Source organism: Geotrypetes seraphini, chromosome 1 (assembly GCF_902459505.1).
Source record: "Geotrypetes seraphini chromosome 1, aGeoSer1.1, whole genome shotgun sequence".
Classification (NCBI taxonomy): Eukaryota; Metazoa; Chordata; class Amphibia; order Gymnophiona; family Dermophiidae; genus Geotrypetes; species Geotrypetes seraphini.
The window spans coordinates 160,102,427-160,124,296 of NC_047084.1; the positions used below are offsets into that span (position 1 = coordinate 160,102,427).

The window sequence follows — 21,870 nt, forward strand, 5'->3', positions numbered from 1 at the left end:
ATGTTAGAGACGTTTAAATACCTACGTGGCGTAAATGCGCATGAGTTGAGTTTCATTTGAAAGGAAGCTCCGGAATGAAAGGACATAGGAAGAAGTTAAGAGGTGATAGGCTCAGGAGTAATCTAAGGAAATACTTTTTTACCGAAAGGGTGGTAGATACATGGAATAGTCTCCTGGTAGAGATGGTGGAGAGAAAGATTGCGTCTGAATTCAAGAAAATTTGGGACAGGTACATGGGATCTCTTAGAGAGAGGAGGAGATAATGGATGCTGCAGATGGGCAAACTGGATGGGCCATTTGGCCTTTTATCTACCATCATGTATTAAAAAAAAACTTAACCTATCAAATAGTATGATATGCATATTTACATTAAAGGTAGACGATAGCAATGTTTATGCTTTAACCTAGATTGGTATCCAAAGAGTTCTGCAGATATCTTTCAATTTATTTGTTTCTACACTGTTTACAAAAAACCCCCTAAATGGTTTACATCTATTAACTTTAAACAATTTTTTTATTGATGAAAGCAGTAAACAAGACAATTAGTCGAGCTAAGGAATAATACATTTCAAGCAAATCCAAAACCCATATGACATCAGAATACAAGAAATCAACAGTCGCTATCCATCAACAGATTTTTAACAATGAAATCAACAATTCCATACCCCTCCCCAAAATTCCCCCCTGTGTACTATATTCTAACATCTTTTAGTAGTAACTACACCGGAAAGTACACAATATGCAGTGGTCCATATGGTTTACATCAATTAAAACAGGGGGACCCAAATGGAAGTTCTGGGCCAGCCAATCGCTGCCTAGCTGGCCTGTAACTTCCTCTCTGACATCAGAATTGATGTCAGAGGTGAAGGCTTGTGGGGCCAGCGCTTGTATGTGCCAGGCCTGGCTCGGGGAAGCAGGGAGAAACCAGTGTGGGAGAGAGAAAGAAAGACAGGCAGGCAGGGGGAAAGAGAAATAAAGAGAGACAGAAAGAAAAGTGTTGGGGGGGGGGGGCAGAAAGAAAGACAAAAGAAAGAAATATTGGATTTACTGTCAGAAGAAGGAAGTACAACCCGAGACTTACAAAATCACCAGACAAAAAGGTAGGAAAAATTATTTTATTTTCAATTTAGTGATCAAAATATATCCTTTTTGGAGAATTTATATCTGCTGTCTATATTTTGCAATATGGCCCCCTTTTACTAAACCGCAATAGTGGTTTTTAGTACAGGGAGCCTATGAGCATCGAGAGCAGCGCGGGGCATTTAGCGCAGCTCCCTGTGCTAAAAACTGCTATTGCAGTTTAGTAAAAAGGGAGGGGGGTATATTTGTCTATTTTTGTATAGTTGTTACTGAGGTGACATTGCATAAAATCATCTGCCATGACCTCTGAAACCCCCTTGAATATAAATGATAATTAACATTTTCTCTGCTTACAGTGTGCGTTGTGTTTTTTAAAAATTTTATTGTTGGTAGATCATTTTGACTTGGTCATTTTAAAAGTAGCTCCCAAGCCAAAAAAGTGTGGGCACCCCTGAATTGAAACATACATAAGATAAAACCAAACCACATCATAAAATATACATAACTAGTCTTTAAGCCCGTTATGTCTTTAAAAAAGTGTGGGCACCCCTGAATTGAAACATACATAAGATAAAACCAAACCACATCATAAAATATACATAACTAGTCTTTAAGCCTGACCCAGTATGACTCTTATGTCCTTACTAGTGAGATATGAGAATAATTTTTTTCCATATACTGCCATTGAAGGAGCCTTCTGTCTGGGGCCAGACACAGCTACACTAACATTCATATCTAGCGCCCAGAACTACAATTGCAGTTGATGTAAACAGATCCTTTGCTTCTTGCTAAGAACATAAGAATAGCCTTACTGGGTCAGACCAGTGGTCCATCAAGCTAATATGTTACCATCTTAACTAGTCACTAGGGAGCAGGGCATCCAAGCTTAATGCCACAGGAGCCGGCTAGCATGACCAAACTCCAATCTCAGTAGGATATCTGGCACGAAGAACTGAATCATTAGTCTGGGTTGAGGGTCGACAGATAGAAATACCTTCAGTTTTATCTTTCTGTTCACCATGGAGAAGGACACGTTATGAGAGAGAGAGAGAAAAAAAAAAAAGATATATGAAATATCTCAGGGCAGAATAGAACTCAGAAAATCGCATCTGAGCTCACAACAGCTTCCTTGCCCCTTTCCCCCTGCAATAACTTACTTATTTGTGACAACTGGTAATTTTAGAATCCACAGTGGGTAGAACAGACCGGTCTTTTTCTCTCTTGTCATTGAACTATTTTTCTTTCTTTGCAGTGTATTGAACTCGGCACTTCCTGCTGTGTCTTTTCCTTCATGAATGTAGCCCATAATTTTAAATAATTTTTTCATGAACTTAATTTCAATTCCAAATAGATAATACTGCAAGAAATTCGACTTTGTATTATTTTATTTCCTAAGGCATTGTCACATGGCAGAGGGGGCACCGGGGAGGGAGGATATGCTGTCTTTTGTATTACAAAAGAAAGTAGAAACGTATAAGGAAATGGAAGAAAGATAATGTGTGAGGAGAATGGGATAAGAAGCAAAGGAAACTGTGGCGTAGAAGGTGTTAAGGGTAGACAATGGAAGTGAAGACATTTTTTAAAGTTATTTTATTTATTCAATTTTATATACTATTCTCCCAGGGAGCTCAGAATGGTTTACATGAATTTATTCAGGTCCTCAAGCATTTTTCCTTGGTTGTCCCGGCAGGCTCACAATCTATCTAATGTACCTGGGCAATTGGGGGGGGGGGAGGGAGAGGAGGTTAAGTGACTTGCCCAGGGTCACAAGGAGCAGCAGGGGTTTGAATCCACAACCTCAGGGTGCTGAGGCCGTAGCTTTAACCGCTGCGCCACACTCTCCCCTAAGAAGAGATGGAAGCAAAGAGGAAAAAGAGAGAAAAATACAGATGTTCCAAGGAAACCTAGAAACCTAGAAATAGACGGCAGATAAGGGCCGCGGCCCACCAAGTCTGCCCACCCCAATAACCCTCCCCTACCTTTCTCTGTGAAGAGATCCCACGTGGCGATCCCATTTTGACTTAAAATCAAGGCACGCTCCTGGCCTCGACCACTTGCAGTGGAAGATCATTCCAGCGATCAACCACCCTCTCGGTGAAGAAGTATTTCCTGGTGTCACCGTGTAGTTTCCCGCCCCTGATTTTCCACGGATGCCCTCTTGTTGCCGTGGGGCCTTTGAAAAAGAAGATGTCCTCTTCCACCTGGAAGCAAAGTACAGTGACAGGAGATTGAAGGGAGATGTGAAAAGCAAAATATAATAGGAGTTGAGAATAGTAAGAGTAAGATAGAGAACAACCAGAAAGAAGATTAAATTCAGAGCAAGACTGTCATGTATAGATAAACTATTTTTTCTGTGTTTGAATTCATACTTACCATGTGGAAAGCTACCAGTAGCATTGTCATGTTTTGTACTGATAACATCTGATCAAACTAAACTGGACAGGCACTGTGAATATACAGAAGATAGATCTGCATACGCTGGGGTATGTCTACCAAATTTTGCTAGTAAGTGGGCTTAGGTGAACCCATTTCTAGAGTATTTTCAGGGTTTTATTTCTTCAGGGCATGCACTAATGGAGTGGAGGAGTGATTAGAACTGTTACCTCAGCATCCTGAGATTGTGGGTTTGATCCCAGCACTGCTCTTTGTGACTTTGGGCGAGTCACTTAACCCCCCAATGCGCCAGGTATCACAGTTAGATTGTGAGCCAACTAGGACAGATAGGGAAAATGCTTAGAGTACCTGACTACTATTCATTGTAAACTGCCCTGGGGGACTTGCAATTCATAAATGTTCACATTAGCACGTGTAGCCTGAAAACAATTGGTGCAGGAGGCGGTAAGTGCTCCCGCATTATGGATATACTAACAAGTTAGCCAGCACAAACAGTTAGCTGAATGAATGGTGCCTCTCTGCCTGTGACGTGCATAATCCCCTGGATTCTACATGTGGTGTCCACATTTTGGTGCCCAACTTTGGCTGAGGCTGTAGCTTTAACCACTGAAAAACAGACCAGAGCACGTTTGGGAACCACTGGCATAAATCACAAATCTAAGGGTCTAGAGCAACGGTTATTCAAATGGGAATGGGCATATACATTTACAGACAAAATAAATTCAGATGGTATTTGTTGGCAGTCGTATCACAGAAAATTTGTATTAGTAAAATGGAGTGTATTTGTATGTTTACTGCATGTACTTGTCATGTGCTTGGATACAGGTGACCGTGGAGGAGGTGATGACGACGACTGCATACCTGGATTTATTTCTGCGCAGCATCTCGGAGCCAGCTCTCCTCAAAATCTTCCTTCGATTCATCCTACTGCATCGGCATGAGAATGTGTATATCTTGGACACCCTTGTTAGTCGGATCAATACCCCTTTTCGGGTAAGGCAGATGGGAGAGGGAGATAAGTGCGTATGATTTGCATAGGAATGAGTTGGTGAACCAGTAAGACAGAGAGAGAAGAAGGGGCTCCTAGGTGGCATGCATGTTCCTCTTTCCAGGTGCTGTGGCTCATGATAAAATTTGACATTAAAACAAAATGTAACAAGAAATTTTTTTGGGGGGGGCAAAACAAAAGCACGCTTCTTGAGCGTGTGTATTATAGGCTTATCTCATGGGTTTGCAGCAGCATCTTTCTCTTTGCTCCCCTCCCCTTACACTATAGGTCAATCATCTATCATGTCCCTTCCCCCCCCCCCCGCTTTCCCCCACAGAGTCTAGCTGCTCTCCTTTCTGCCTGCCCTCCTCTCCCTTGTTTGCAGAGCCTTCCATCTGCCATGTCCTGCCCACATGTAAACAGGAAGTTATGTCAGAGGAGGTGGGACAAGGTAGAGAGAAGACTCCAGTGCCAGCCTAAGCAGCCTTTTATTACTACCACTGCTGGTCTAGTGGAGAGGCTGAGGGAGAAAGAAAGAGAGATGCTGGAATCAGGTGTGTGTTGGTGGGGGGGGGGGGAGCAGAAAGAAGATATGTTGCACCTATGAAGAGGAGAGGGAGAGGTGCTAGATCATTTGGGAAGGGAGGAAAAAGTGCTGGATTCTTGTGGGATGGAAGGCAGGGAAGGGGAGAAAGATATGCTGGTTCTATTGCAAGGAAGCTGGACTTGCAATAGGGATGGGGGACAGAGATATGCTAGACCCCAGGGGGGGAGGGGGACAGGAGAGATGCTGGACTTGTAGTGGGGTGGATGGGACAGGAGAGATATCAGATTATGGTGGGGCCTAGGGAGAGAGAAGAGAGAATAAGAGAAAGACATTCTGAACTGCGGGGGTTGGAGTGAACAGTGGAAGAGAGATGCTGAGCCTGGGGAGAGGGAAGGGAAGAGAGATGGAGAGAAATGTTTGCATGTGGAAAATGGGGGAGGAGGGGGAAAGAGAGAAGGAAAATGCTGGATGGGGACAGGAGTGGAGAGGAGAAAGACAAAGATGCTGGACCACATGGGAGTTGGGGGAAGGATAGGAAAGTTCCTGGACCATATTGGGCAGGGAGAGCAGAGAAGGGGAGAAGCTGGACATTGGGAGAACCTAGACACAGGGACACAGAAGGTTAATTATGGATGGTGAGAGAGTAAGGAGACAGATGGAACGATGATGGATATCTGGAAGGTTATGAACATGGAAGGCAGCATAAGGATAGGGGAACAGGGGTGATGCAGGATCCTGAAGTGGGATAAGGACACAAAGGGATAATATTAGACATGGAGAATAAAGAAGCAAGGACAATGCTGAACAAAGGAAGTCAGAGACATAGATTTAGGGGGGAATAGGGATACAGAAAAGCAATGCTAAACACAGGGGGAGGGATATGAACACAGAAAAGAAGATGCTGGGCGTGGATAAAGAATAAATGTCAATGAACAGGAGACACTGGCAAGAGTTAAGAGAAGACAGCAGAAATAAGAGAATGGGTCCAATACAATTAAAATAACCAAACAACAAAAGTAGGAAAAATATTTTCTATTTAGTGATTAGAATATGTCACAAAGGATGTATATAGTCACAAGTGTCCCACAAGATAAAAACCTGGTTCCTGGCTCCCAATGCATAGATAACTTCCATCTCTCTGCTCTAGTGTTAGCCATCATAGACGCACAGCGATGCTACCACTTCAGGTGGGCACGTTTTGCCCTCTGGTGTCACCTAAAGGAATTATATCCAGACACCTGCCCTTTGTCATCAGTGCTGTTTTACGTTCTCCATCTGTGCTACACTGGTCTAAAAACCACTTCAGTGTGTGTCCATCTTAGTGCTATCGGTGCCTTTCATGCACCTTTGAACAACAAATCTCTGGCTACACATTCATTGGTATCTCAGTTAATGAAAGGGCTCGTGAATTCAAAGCCTCCAATCAAAGCCTAACCTCCTCCAGTTGCTTAGGACCTAAACATTGTTCTCACCACTTTGATGAAGCCTAACGTTCTCCAGTTGCTTAGGACCTAAATGTTGTTCTAACCACATTGATGAAGCCTAACCTCCTCCAGTTGCTTAGGACCTAAATGTTGTTCTCACCACTTTGATGAAGCCTAACGTTCTCCAGTTGCTTAGGACCTAAACGTTGTTCTCGCCACTTTGATGAAGCCTAACCTCCTCCAGTTGCTTAGGACCTAAACATTGTTCTCACCACTTTGATGAAGCCTAATCTCCTCCAGTTGCTTAGGACCTAAACGTTGTTCTCACCACTTTGATGAAGCCTAACGTTCTCCAGTTGCTTAGGACCTAAACGTTGTTCTAACCACATTGATGAAGCCTAACCTCCTCCAGTTGCTTAGGACCTAAACGTTGTTCTCACCTCTTTGATGAAGCTTAACCTCCTCCAGTTGCTTAGGACCTAAACGTTGTTCTCACCACTTTGATGAAGCCTAACGTTCTCCAGTTGCTTAGGACCTAAACGTTGTTCTAACCACATTGATGAAGCCTAACCTCCTCCAGTTGCTTAGGACCTAAATGTTGTTCTAACCACATTGATGAAGCCTAACGTTCTCCAGTTGCTTAGGACCTAAACGTTGTTCTCACCTCTTTGATGAAGCTTAACCTCCTCCAGTTGCTTAGGATCTAAACGTTGTTCTCACCACTTTGATGAAACCTCCATTTGAGCCTCTTGTGACCTTAACTTGGAAAATAGTCTTCTTAATTTGTATCACTTCTGCACACCGAGTTAGTGAACTGCAAGCACTAGTTATCTGATTCACCTTACACAGCTTTCTATCATGATAGAGTTGTTCTTCGCACTCATCCAATATTCCTTCCAAAGTTAGTCTCAGAATTTCATCTCAACCAGTCTATTGTTCTACCTGTCTTCTTCCCAAGACCACATTCTGATCCTGGGGAAGTTGCACTTCACACATTGGACTGTAAGCTTGCCTTAGCCTATTATCTGGATCGGACCAAACCTCACAGAACTTCCTGTCCTTCGATCCCAACAGTCTAGGAGCTCTGTAACCAAGAGAACAGTCTCTAACTGGTTAGCAGATTGCATCTCATTCTTCTATGCTCGGGCTGGGCTGCCACTGGAGGGCTGTGCAACAGCACACAAAGTAAGAGCCTTTCCACTCCCATTGAGGACATTCGTACAGCAGCCACTTGGTCCTCAATACATGCCTTCACATCCCATTACTGTCATTCCAGATGGTACAGTCGGTTCGGACAAGCAGTTCTGCAAAGTTTATTTTTCTAATTAGATGCCACCTTCTCTCCATCCCTTACGTATCAGCTAGGGAGTCCCACATGTTAGCCAGGGACAGCAGGCAGGTTCCTGCCTGCTGTCCCTGGCTAACACTTGTTACAGGTAAGTAACTGTGCTGTACTTCATTTTCCTCCTCAGCCACTGATGCTGCCCCCTCCCCCCCCTTGCAACAGCTGGCCTATGAACACACCCTGCCAGGACAGGGCAGCAGCGTCAGAAGAGGGAGGTGGAGGAAGAGGAGGGAAGTGTTGGTAGGTTAACTTATGGGCTGGTGATATTACAGTGCTGGGTGTTTGGTGCCCTAGGCCATCGCCTCACCTGGTCCTTTGGTTAAGCTGGCCCTGCAGCCTTCTCACCCTGACATAAAGGAGGCAAGAGCCTGCTGCTCACTGAAACCATGCTGAATATCAACTCTGTAGCCTTCTTATTACATTAGCATAGTTAGTATTTCTTCTGTTATTTCATACTTATAAATGTTTGTTTTGTGCATTGTGTTTTGTACAGGTTTAAATCGCACACTCTGTGAGGCAATAATGCCAATATTTTTGCAGAGGTCAATGAATATTAATCTGCATAAAAATGTCATTTGATTGACGCCTTCTTTTAGTGTGGATACTATATGCACCTGCAGATGAAAAGTACACATGATCATTGTTCCCTCTAAGCCAGTGGTCTCAAACTCAAACCCTTTGCAGGGCCACATTTTGGATTTGTAGGTACTTGGAGGGCCGCAGAAAAAAAATAGTTAATGTCTTATTAAAGAAATAACAATTTTGTATGAGGTAAAACTCTTTATAGTTCATAAATCTTTCCATTTGGCTAAGTCTTAATAATAATATTGTAATTTAAAGCTAAAGTCACAAGTCACAAGTGGATGATGTCACTGAAGAGCCGTTTAGAGAGTTCTGGAAAGGGGGGATGGGACTGCTTTCTCTGTGTGGTCACAATCAAAGCAGTTTACATAATCTTCGAAAGGTACTTAAAGAGACATATGATGAAAATACTGTTTTATTTTACATTTGTGAGTATGATAAACATACCGAGGGCCTCAAAATAGTACCTGGCGGGCCGCTTGTGGCCCCCGGGCCGCATGTTTGAGACCACTGCTCTAAGCTAACCGAGAGTCCTTCACCTTCAGTCTCACCGGTGGGAGGTGCTCTTTCATTATGACATTTTCAGTAGTGAGGGGAAGGCAATCTTTGCAGGACTCCAGGGAACCTGCCTATCTCTAGCGATTGGAAACACAATATTGAAGCACCCACCAACCCCCAGCAGCAATGCAGTTGGAGGACTCCTGCTCAGTGCACATGATCATTTCATTTTCAAATCAATGCTTGTACTGTACTGTGTGGGAACATAAACACACGTCTCATTTATGTTGCCCAAATTTTCAACAGAAAACTCTGCAGGGAGGTTCCCTATGAAAATTCTCTTGGCATAGGGTTACCAGATTTGTTCTGCCCCAGCCCCCCCCCCTCGCCCCCACAAACCTCTTCTATTCTCCTTCCCCAAGTGTAGGCCGTGTCTGGAATGCCTCCAAGGATGCGATTTGAAGGTGTTACACGAATGCGCGCATGTGTGTGATGTCATCATGTTGCATGCACTCCAGATGCGGCCCCAAGCATGGGATCTTCCAAAACCTGGACAAACTGCTGGATTTTGAAGATTCATCCGGACACCCAGACAGTCCCCTAATAAAAGGACATGTCTGGGATTTCCTAGACATCTGGTAACCCTATCTTGGCAAGCCTGCAAGCTACCTGGGGGATGGGAAGTTTATTGCATAGTGTCCAGCCTAGGCCACAGTATAAAAACTGGAATTGAACTAACCATTCTGCATCCTGAATCTGACTGTGTGCTTGTCTCCAGCTCTGCGTTGTCTCCTTGGCGTTATTCAGAACTCTTATACATTTACATTGCGAGGATGTGATGCTGCAGCTTGTTTTGAGGTAACCATGGTTTATTTTTCCATATTTTATGGGCAATCTCTTGAGCCATTGGAGCTGTAAAAGGGAAACGCTGTCTGTGTCTGCACTGGACTTTCAAAACAGTAGTACCTCCTACTAGGTGTAAAAACTAGGGCTGCAGATTTAACACATTAATAATGCAATTAGTGCATTACATTCTTAACACCTGCTAAAATATTTAATCACAATTAACATAGCAGGCTGGCTCTTCTGGACCCAGAAACTAATCTAACTCAATGAGTAGTTGGTTGAATGCTCATCAGCTATGATTTGGTGCAACACCATGCAGAATCATGCATTTGGGGTATAGAAATCCAATAGGGTGACTACATGATGTGGGGGAGGGGTGAGATATTGATATGATCAGCCATGCTTCTACTTAATTGCAAATGGAGGTTTGCAGCTGCACAATGGTGACCTCATTGTGAGATCATCAAGGTGTACCTGCAAGGTAGAATGCCACAGTTAAAATATGTGCTGGGGAGCTGGTTGGGATTTGAACTTATGACCTCTGGAAGAGGAGCACATGCTGCGCCTTGTGACCCTGGGCAAGTCACCTAATCCCCCATTGCCCCAGGTACATTAGATAGAGTATGAGCCTGCCAGGACAGAGAGAGAAAATACTTGAGTACCTGAATGTAAACCACTTAGACTATAAGTGGTATATAAATATTACAAAAAAATAAAATAAATTATGCAGCTGCAAACCTCCATTTGCAATGAAGTAGAAGCCATGCTAATGCCTGTATGTGGTTTTTTCTGAGTTTAAGCTTTTGCAAATGAAGTTATGTGTGCAATCTATATATTTTTTGTCATGTATTTTCTTTGCTTTCAAGAATGAGCTGATTGGAGCACTTTTTAGTCAGAAAAAAGGGTAGCTTTTTAGCAAGAAAACTAAAGCTATGTTTTTCATGTGCTGTGCTTCAGTTAATGGATCTTTTCCTCTAATTAGCAAATAACATTGCTGTTTGTCCACAAAAATAGATTTTGCATGCAATATATCTGTTTTGATGTGCCCCATTTATGTGGTGCCTTATTAAATGTATTTTGAGCTTAATAAAGCAAAAATAAAAACCCAGAGAGCTATTTAGCAGATCGCATTAAGGACATCCAAACTGTGCCTAAGTTCCGGAAGAACGTCCAAAGAGTGCCTAAGTTCTGTCCATAGAACTCAGGTCTATCTGAAGCTAAAAAGTAGACCTGGTTTTCATTTGCCTACAATATAGGCATGATATGGATGCCCTAGGTCGCTCAGTGTTATGTAAATAAATCAAAGGATGCCCAAATTGAGTCATTGCCCAAACCTGCCCATTCCATGCCCATGTCTATTGAGTTAGGTGCGTTTTAAACATGGGCATCCATGAAATTGTGTCTGCATCTATAAAGTGGCGTCTACGTCCTTTGGACGCCTAAGTACCAATTATCACTTGTAAGACCCTTTATTGGTTCATTAACTACTTAGATTGGACACCTAAAGCACGCCTAACTTTAGGCATGACTTAGGTGCCTTTTATAGAATCAGGGCCTCAGTGTGTGTATGTGTGTGTGTGTGGTCATGGACCTGATGGGCCGCTGCGGGACCGGACTGCTGGGCGCGATGGACCTCTGGTCTGATCCAGCGGAGGCAACTTCTTATGATCTTAACTCTGGAATCCATTGCTGGAGAATGTGGTGAAAGCAGTTAGCTTAGCAGGGTTTAAAGCAGTTTCCTTAGCAGAAAGCAGTTAGCTTAGTAGGGTTTAAAAAAAGGGATAACTTCCTAAAAGAGAAGTCCATAAGCCACTATTAAGATGGATGTGTGGAAATCCACTGCTGATTCCTATGATATGCAGCATAAAATATGTTTTAGTCTTTGGAATCTTGCCAGATACTTGTGGAAACATGATACTGGACTTGATGAACCTGCAGTCTATCCCAGTATGGCAGCTCTTATGCTCTTCTTTTATGTTTGGAACTGCACCAAACATGTAAATGACTTTTCTTTTATAATTTTCAGTGTGATTATATGTATAATATTGTAGCCTTTATTTTAGAAGCAGCCATCATCTCTCCTTTCCATTTTCCAACCCATTAATGGGTGGTGGGAGTGGGGGGGGGTCTCTTAAATATACTCTTTCCCTTCCCCAGTACCTCTTAAATGCCTCTATTCATGACTGGTTGTGAGCAAAGACTCCTACTCACTGCTCATGCCAGCTCTTAGCCCTCCCTCTGATATAACTTTCTGTTCGCAGGATCAGGTGGTTACCTCAGAAGAAAGGTGCAAGCTGGTGTAAGAAGCAAGTAGGAGACCCTGCTTGATGTTGGGAAAGGACAGAAACATTTGAGAAGTACAGGGGGAGTGCATTTAAGACAGGGGTGTCAAACTCAATCACATTAATGGGCCGAAATCCAAAACACAGGCAAAGTCGCGGGCCTGACTCTGTCCAATCTCCGCCCCAGACCTCGACCCCTAATAATACTAATTATAACACCACTAATGTTTAATCCCGTTACATTAACGGGTGCTAGAATATATGTTTATCTGTCTTCCTTTCTTTCTGTCTCTCTCCCTCCTGCTGTCTTTCTTTCTATCTCTCTCTGGCCCACTGTTTGTCTGTCTTTCTTTCTGTCTCTCTCCCTGCCCACTGTCTTTCTGTGTGTCTGTCTTTCATTCTCGTGCGCTGCCTGCCTTTTTTTTCTGTCTCTCTCCATGGCCCCCCTTCTGTCTCCCCCTCAAAGCAAACCAAGATTGCTACCTGACCCCCTTTCTTTCTCTCCCCCTCCACTTCCCTGTACAGCAGCAGCATTCCCCCCTTCCCTGTGCAGCAGCAGCATTCCCCCCTCCTCTTCCCTGTGGAGCAGCAGCAGCATTTCTCCCCCTTCCCTGTAGAGCAGCAGCATTTCCCCCCTTTCCTGTGCAGCAGTAGCATTCCCCCCCTTCCCTGTGCAGCAGGGTAGCAGCATTTGTCTTCCTCATTCCTGGCCGTCTCCCTTGCCGAAGTTATTTTTGAGTTCAAAGCCGCCGCTGCATCTCCTCTCACAATTCGCGCCTGTGTCGGAAGCCTTCTCTCTGACGTGACGTCAGGGAGGCTTCCGACACAGGTGCAGCTCATGAGAGGAGCCACGGCAACGGACTGAAGAATAACTTCAGTAAGAGAGCCGCAGCCAGACCTGGGGGACCTGTGTTAGATGGAGTGAAAGCAGGAGGGGGGGAGTCGCTGTCGTGGTCACCGCCTCCATGTTAAGGTGCCTCCGCATGTGCAGTAGAAGGAGCCAGCGTACCACCGCTGGCTCCTTCTATTGCGCATGTCTGACACGGAGGCATGGAGTCAGGGATCACGACGTTATAAGTGCGCATGGGCGCTTAGGGTTTTATTATAGAGGATTTTTTCCATTCATTTTTCATATAAACACACAATATAATCTTATTAACATATAATGGTAATGGTTAACTACAAAATTAAACTACACAAAACACACTGTATTCTTCTCAACATTCATTCCTACCAGAACACAGATAACCCCTATGCAAATATGGGACCAAAAACTAAAAGTACTAATACAGTATATTTAAAAAAACACCCTAAGATTCAAGATTCTGCATGCAGTACAACCCCCAGAGAAAAAGAAACAAATGTATTTGTTCCTGAGCAGTGCTAAAGAAAGACAGCAGATTAAAATGCTCAAAACTGACACAATTCAAACTTGAAAATAAAACCATTCCCCCTACCTTTGTTGTCTCCCTCCCTCCATGCTGTGCCTCCCTCCGGCGGGTGTCTAACCTTCTGGCCAGCTCTAACCTGGCCGTTTTATGCGGTCCAATGTCCCCAGTGTTACCAGGTGGCCGATTCCTTCCTCCTCACAGCCGTCAGAGAGAATGCTTCTGGATGAGGTGTGGGACGCACAAGGAGCCGCTGCACACGGCTCCATGCACACTACGGCTGTGAGGAGGAGGGAGCCGGCCACAAGGTAACACTGGGGGCATCGTACCACGGGCCACATAAAACGACCCGGCGGGCTGGAAATGGCCCATGGGCCTTGAGTTGGACACTTGTGATTTAAGGGAACCCCATTACGAGGGAGGATGCCGGCCACCATCTTCCTTATACCTTGGGCGCATTTTCCCTTATTATACTACTGAGTAATTTCATTACTTCTGCTTCTCATCTTTCGTATTTTCAGCTTACATGGATTCTTCATGAAAAGGTTTGCTTTTTTTTTTTTTTTTAAACCCATTCAAATGCAGCTTGATCTGAAACGAGTCCATTTCCTAGTGCTCGTCCTAGGCACCTTTTTAAACAGACAAAACACGGACAGCATGAAGGGAAAAGGACAGGATTATTTTTCTTCCTGTACTATGGTTTCTTGTTAATTCAATTTACCTTAAAAGGAGAGATACTACAGTATTTCATCCATCTCGCTGCAATCTTCAAATCAGCAGTGACTGGGATGGCAAGCCTAAGCAAGCCAAGCAAAGTAAAATACCAGAAGGAACTTTTAAGTTAAATTAAAATCAAGATTATGGTGGTAGGTTTTTTGTTGTGGGTTTTTTTTTGTTTTTTTTACCTGAATGTAGAGCCAGAACTTTGGCACAGAAATGGAACCGTTGCTCTGAGTACTGTATTGTTTAAACTTTAGGGTGTTTCCAATGCTGCTCTGTGGGAATGAAAGGGAAGGGTGGTGTACACTTGCATTTCATGCAATATTGTTCTGGTGCAGTGGCAGAGCCGGAGAGGGGGGGGGGGAGAGGGCTGGACTTCCACACTTTGGGCTCCCCCCTTTCCCCCCCAAAAGAAATATGCTGATGATATCAAGCTATTCAAATTTGTTGAATTGCAGGAGGACCTCAGGAAATTGGAAGACTGAGAATCCAAATGGCAGATTGAATTTAATGTGGCCCAGTGCAAAATGATCCAGATCATGGTTACTTGTGATGCAATGCTCCATATTAGGAGTCGCCACCCAAAAGACATTGTAGGTGTCAACATGGGGACAGTGTGTTGAAATCTTCTGCTCAGTGTGTGGTGGCAGCCAAAAAAGTCAAGGGAATGTTAGAAATTATTAGGAAAGTATGACAGTGTGTTGACATTCAGTGCTATTTAACTGGCCAGAAACAGTCTTCTCAATTCATCGTCTGTATCCTGTTTTGACTGCATTCTGTGTGTGTTATAAAGCAGTTTTCGGTATGTTACCAGACTATCTTGTTCTTCATTTTCTCTCTTGTCACTCTAACAAGAGTATACGTAGGATTAACCTGTTGAACTATCCCTCTATTAAATCCTGTCACTATAAGAAGTTTCGCTTTCCAGGCCGCTAAATTGAATACGGGGCTTGGAAAAACTATGTTAGAGGCTATCTCTTATTTTGATTTTAAGAAAACTGTTAAAGACCCATCTGTTGGAACGCCTTGATACGTTCCGTGTTTTTATTAAAAAATCTCATATTTTAACTGATCTATTCCAATTTTATTTGCTTATTTTACCTCTTATGTTATTTCTGTTCACACTGTATGTATTAACTTTCCTTGTTGTAAACCGCTTCAAACTTTTTGGTATAGCGGTATATAAAAAATAAATTATTATCTATATATATAAAATCGGAGGTATGTATGTGTGTATGTATGTATGTGTGTGTGTGTGTATGTGCCGCGATCACGCAAAAACGGCTTGACCGATTTGAATAAAACTTGGTATGCAGATCCCTCACTACCTGGGATGATATGTTCTGGGGGTCTCGCGGCCCACCTGCACACGTGGGCGGAGCTACAAACAGATAATCAGATTTCACCCATTCATGTCAATGGAAAAAATGTAAAGAGCTGCCATTCTCACAGTACTTCAAAAACGGCTTGACCGATTTGAACGAAACTTGGTATGCAGATCCCTCACTACCTGGGGTGATATGTTCTGGGGGTCTCGCGGCCCACCTGCACACGTGGGCGGAGCTACAAACAGAAAATCTGATTTCACCCATTCAAGTCAATGGAAAATATGTAAAAAGCTGTGGGACCGATTTGAACGAAACTTGATATGCAGATCCCTCACTACCTGGGGTGATATGTTCTGGGGGTCTCACGGCCCACCTGCACACGTGGGCGGAGCTACAAACTGAAAATCAGATTTCACCCATTCATGTCAATGGAAAAAATGTAAAAAGCTGCCATTCTCACAGTAATTCACAAACGGCTTGACCGATTTGAACGAAACTTGGTATGCAGATCCCTGACTACCTGGGGTGGTATGTTCTGGGGGTCTCGCGGCCCTCCTGCACACGTGGGCGGAGCTACAAATAGAAAATCAGATTTCACCCATTCATGTCAATGGAAAAAATGTAAAAAGCTGCCATTCTCACTGTGACCAATTTGGACGAAACTTGGTATGCAGATCCCTCACTACCTGGGGTGATATGTTCTGGGGGTCTCACGGCCCACAACTCTATGTTGCTTGCTCAAGGGTGGGTTCACCCAAGAATTTATTTGTTCTTGCTCCAGGAGGTGAAACTAAAATTGTTGTTTATAATCACGTTTTGCGTTAGTTGTATTGTATTCATTTTGTCAAATATTTCACATTATAATTTGAATATTGTACTTTTTATTAAGCTGTAAAACAATAATTTCATTCACCACTATAAAGTATCTTTATTTCAATCCGTTTACTGTGTTATTGCTATTATTAAATACCCGTGCAACGCCGGGGCATCAGCTAGTTATTAATATTAACCTGTAATCTGTTCTGAGCTCATTGGGGAGAAAGGGGATAGAAAAACAATTCAATAAATAGACTTTTTGTAGCCCCTTGAACAAGGGTCTGCCTGAGAGCCCCCTGCAAAACGAATCTGTTAAAGTTTTTTTTTTTTTTGCTTCCTTTTATAAATATGAGAATCACTTGGTAAAAGTGGAAGAACTAGCGAAAGAAGAAACTGCTTAGAAGCCTCTGCAATGAGTGGTATATCAAATATTAATAAAAGTTGAAGAAATATTCTTCTTATTTGCAGCTACTGTGGTGCTTCCTTGGGCCTTTATTTATAGACGTACATATGTTATCGGGAAGCGAGATAATTGAAATGAGGGAACAGGGCTGAAATAAAAGATGCCCACCTTTTTTCTTTGTGAAAATGTAGAAAACTACGAGCAAATACGAGTAGACGTTGAGGCTGTTTCCCCTCCATTTTGATGGACCTCCTCGCTAAGCTCACACTTCCATATTTGCAGGAGAAGTGCTAATGTTTCCTAATCAGTTAGTTTATATATGAATTAGATTTATAAGAAGGATTTTAATCAGTTTGCCTATTTTAGCCACCATTTAAAGCAGGGGTGTCCAACCTGCGGCCCCGTGAAGGATTTTGTGCGGCCCCGGTCGAGGGTGATGCAGTGTTTTCCTCTGCTGCCCCCGGGTGTTTACCGTCTTGCCGGCTCCCTCCTCCGTCTTGCTGCAGCGTTTGCGCATTGGTGCGGCCCCAGAAACATTTTTTTCGACCAGTGCGGCCCAGGGAAGCCAAAAGGTTGGATACCCCTGATTTAAAGGGTCCGAAACAAAGGGTAAACAGGAACAAACAACAGTGGAGAAATTTAGTGATGCTGGTGTGCAACTTTATTCTGTAATCGTGGAAATCTGTGCGATGGCTCGACATGCACATGTTTTGGCCAATATGACCTGCCTCAGGAGCCTACAAACGTACATGCCACACATATAATGTTATAAACAATATGGCACGATCATAAAACAATTTGTTAGTCAAAAGTAAAATAAGATGATGCAACTATTAACAACAATAAAAATGACAACACAGAGAGCTCCTTTTACTAAGCTGCGATAGCGTTTTTAGCACATGCAGAATTTTAGCGTGCGCTAAACCCACGCTACGTGGCTAGAACTAACGCCACCTCAATGCGGGCGTTAGCGCCTAGCGCGCAGAGCAATTTAGCGCGCGCTAAAACCGCTAGCGCAGCTATGTAAAAGGAGCCCATAGCGGCATCAACCATAGAATAATTGATGAGTGTTAAGAAATAGCCGCGCTGAAGAGAAGCAGCATATAATTTAATATTTAGCGGGAGGTGCCCCTGAGTTTTCCCCTGACGAAGGACACGAAACGGGGCTCTGTAGGGCGATCAGCCGGCACTCCCTGGAAACAGAGAGTGGTTGACCATTGGAACAAGCTCCCAGAGCAGGTGATCGTGACCAACAGCGTGCCTGATTTCAAGAATAAGTGGGATGCCCATGTCGGATCTCTACGAGGGAAGTGTAAAGGTATCGCCACCTGAGTGTGATCTCTAGGAGGGTAGTTAGGGAGGGTTAATAGAGTGGGCAGACTTGATGGGCTATAGCCCTTTTCTTCCGTCATTTTCTATGTTTCTATGTTTCTATTAAACATAAGAACATAAGAAGCGCCATCTTCGGATCAGACCTTCGGTCCATCAAGTCCGGCGATCCGCACACGCGGAGGCCCTGCTAGGTATACACCTGGCTTATTTTATAGCCAACCATATCTTTATATGCCTCTCTCAAGGAGATATGCATCTAGTTTGCTTTTGAAGCCTAGGACTGTCTATTCCGCAATAATCTCCCCTGGGAGAGTATTCCAGATGTCAACCACTCTGGAACCACAGAAGCAGAACTTCCTGATATTAGTCCTGAACTTGCCCCCCCTTAGCTTCATTTCATGTCCTCTTGTCCGTGTCAAATTGGACAATATAAATAATCTTCTCTGCTCTATTTTGTCGATTCCTTTCAGTATTTTGAAGGTCTCGATCATATCCCCACGCAGTCTCCTTTTCTCAAGGGAGAACAATCCCAGTGTTTTAAGTCGATCCTCATATTCCAGTTTCTCCATACCCTTCACTAGTTTAGTTGCTCGTCTCTGCACCCTCTGCAGCAGTTTTATATCCTTCTTTAGGTAGGGAGACCAATGTTGGACGCAGTATTCCAAGTGGGGTCTGACCATTGCCCTATAAAGCGGCATTATAACTTTCTCCGATCTACTCGAGATTCCTTTCTTTATCATGCCCAACATTCTATTTGCCTTATTTGCCGCTGCCGCGCATTGTGCCGACGGCTTCAGGGTCCTATCTATCAGTACACCCAGATCCCTTTCTTGATTGGTTAAAAAAAGAGGAATTTATTACAATTGATGGATGTTAGCGGTTTTGACTGAGATAAGTTCTTCTTTTTTTTAGTAGCCATATTTAAATGTTGTAAGACTGATATATCGTTATTTGGCACTGGAGGAACGACTACAAAATGATTTGACATTTTTTAGTGTTTTTTGATTTCTTGAACCAGATTATTGTAGCACTGGGTATTTTGGGCAACTTTGCATGTTTTAGATATTAAATACTACCGGCACTCTTATATACATTTTGCTCACTTCTAATACAACCAATTGTAATAAATTCCTCTTTTTTTAACCAAACAAGTTTACTAAAAGCAGCACAGTTTAAGTGTTCCCACAGATTTGGGAACACCAAATAATGTCCTTATGTTCCTATGAGAGAGAAAGCTAGTTACCAGGGTATAAGTAGCAGGCTTTGCTTGGTTCCCAGCACACCTAATCAGTCTGCTTTACAGGAAATCAGTAATGGATATGCCCAAGCTATTTGCATCTTCGGGCAACCTGGGGGTGCAGACATCTCATACTTGGTCCCTTAGATAGCCTAAAAACCAGACTGGCTAAGTGTTCTTCCAGCACTGGGTCGGAAAAGAGCAGTTTATCCCACACACCATGTTTCACTTAATTACTAGTGAAAAATGTAAAATCCCATTCCAAGTCCCTAATTACACATATAATTATAAATTAGAGCACTAAAAGAGAAATAATAATGATTAGATTTATAATAAGCTATATAATTCCAATTACTCATAATTTCTGTATATGCAAAATCATGCACACTGCCTTTCGCTATTGTGCAGCCTAGTTATAGGCATGTAATATCTTTTTTTTTTTAACCCAAGAGCATGCCGTTAATCATAGCAGTTTATTGAGACCATTTCTATTGTAACATCTGTGTATTTTCCTCCTTAAGGACAAATACATCTCCCTGCCTTGGATTACAAAAGAGAATCCTGAAAAGAAATAATAATCACCCTTCACACTCTAGAATTGTGGTTTATTTTTATTGCCATAAATGCAAATATCTTTTCACTGTTGTTCCACTGAACAATGCAAATAGCTCTTCCTTGTTGGTCAACCCAACAGATGGAGGATGTGCTAAGGGAGCAATTCTATAAGCGGGCACCTTCTTTAGGTGCCCCAGTGCTTTGCAGCGAGGGCTATTCTACAGTGGCACCTGGGTTCATCTTACATCTGCACACCCCCAGTTACACCATTCACAGACCTGGTGGAACCATGAACATCTAAATGCAGCAAGTGTGGGTGGAGCTTATAGTATAAGTGCTAGTAGGCTTATGCAGCACTGTACACATTGTAGCAGCTTCCTGTCCCTAGTTTTTTGGACCTGGGTCAATGAAGGGTTAAGTGACTTGCCCAAGGTTACAAGGAGTTTTCCAGGATCAAAACCCGCCACACTAACCATTAGGCTACTTCTTCACGCCGTGGAGCGGTGAATGGTAGCACGGGGCGGTGAACAAGTAGTGAACACGCGTTCAATCCGGCAGCCCACTCTCTCCCGCCGGCCGTCCATGCATCTCCCTCCCTCCTTTTCCCTTACCTTTTCTTCTTGAAACTGACGATTTCTATAAGGTTACGAGCTGTATTACAGCTGGAGCCTTGAAGTCGCGTCGCGTTGCCTGCTGGAAAAAGTCTCCTCTGACGCAACTTCCTGTTTCCGGTTGCATCGGAGGAGACTTTTCTAGCAGGCAACCTGACGCGACTTCAAGGTAGAGAGCTGAACGGGGACGACGGGAATCCCGCGGGATCCGTGGGGATCCCACGGGTTTCCCCTTCGGGTCACAGGGATCCCGTGGGGATGCTTCCTAGGGTCGCGGGGATCCCGTGGGGATGCCCCCTAGGGTCGCGGGGATCCCTTGGGGACGCCTCCGAGGATCGCGGGGTTCCTGCAGGGCTGGATGTACTCAGCCGCGAGGCTCGTCTCCCTACCTGCCCTGCCGCAGCACACAGCCGAACGGAAGTCTTCCCGACGTCAGCGCTGACATCGGGAAGACTTCCGGTTGGCTGTGTGTTGCAGCAGGGAAGGTAGGGAAAAGGCAGTGGCGTACCAAGGGGGAGGGGGCGGGGAGGGTGGTCTGCCCCGGGTGCAGCACAGCCGGCCAGGTCCCCTTACCTTTGTGGCGCTTCTCCTGACCGACCGACCGACAACAGTCCCGGTCTGACAAACCTCCCTGCCCTGTAGCCGCGAATCTAAATTACTTTCTTACAGCAGCTTCAATACTCCAGCTGCTGTAAGAAGGTAATTTAGATTCGCGGCTACAGGGCAGGGAGGTTTGTCGGACCGGGCCTGTTCTGTTGTCAGTCGGGTGGGGAAGTGCCTCAAAGGTAAGGGGCAGGGAGGGAGAAAGGGAGGAAAGGTGGAGTGGAGAGGAAAAGATGCTTAAGGTAAAACTGATGGGGGAGAAGGACGCTGAAAGCACATGGGGAAGACAAAGGGGTGGAGAAGGACGCTGAAAGGACATGGGGAAGACGGGGGGGGAGAGATGGACGCTGAAAGGACATGGGGAAGACGGGGGAGAAGGACGCTGAAAGGACATGGGGAAGACGGGGAGAAGAACGCTGAAAGGACATGGGGAAGACAGAGGGGGGGAGAAGACACTGAAAGCACATGGGGAAGACAGAGGGGGGAGAAGGACACTGAAAGCACATCGGGAAGACAGAGGGGGGAGAAGGACACTGACAGGACATGGGGAAGATGGGGGGGAGAGAAGGACGCTGAAAGGAAATGGGGAAGAGAGAGTGGGAAGAAGACGCTGGCAGGGAAGAAGACAGAGATGCCAGACTATGGGGGGAGCAGAGGGAAGAAGATGGGCGCCAGACCAATTTGGAAGGGGTGAGAAAGGGGGAGGCACAGTAACAGAGAAAATGGAAGACGCAGAGAGAAGAGAGACAGTGGATGGAAGGAATTGAATGAGAACATGAGGAAAGCAGAAACCAGGCAACAAAGGTAGGAAAAAAATTCTATTTCTTTTTTTTTTTTTTTTTGCTTTAGGATAAAGTAGTATATTAGTTGTATTGATAAAAATTTATAAAC

General features: G+C 44.1%; 1 protein-coding gene across 2 annotated transcripts in view; it reads left to right on the plus strand.

The window, feature by feature from the left end:
* FAM160A1 (family with sequence similarity 160 member A1) overlaps positions 1-21,870 on the plus strand; it is a 241,839-nt gene that overhangs the window by 177,818 nt on the left and 42,151 nt on the right. For both annotated transcript variants that reach the window (XM_033940663.1, XM_033940672.1), the window contains exons 6-7: positions 4,300-4,467; positions 9,637-9,716. In XM_033940663.1, coding sequence (XP_033796554.1) covers positions 4,300-4,467; positions 9,637-9,716 — 248 coding nt within the window. The remainder of the gene's footprint in view (positions 1-4,299; positions 4,468-9,636; positions 9,717-21,870) is intronic.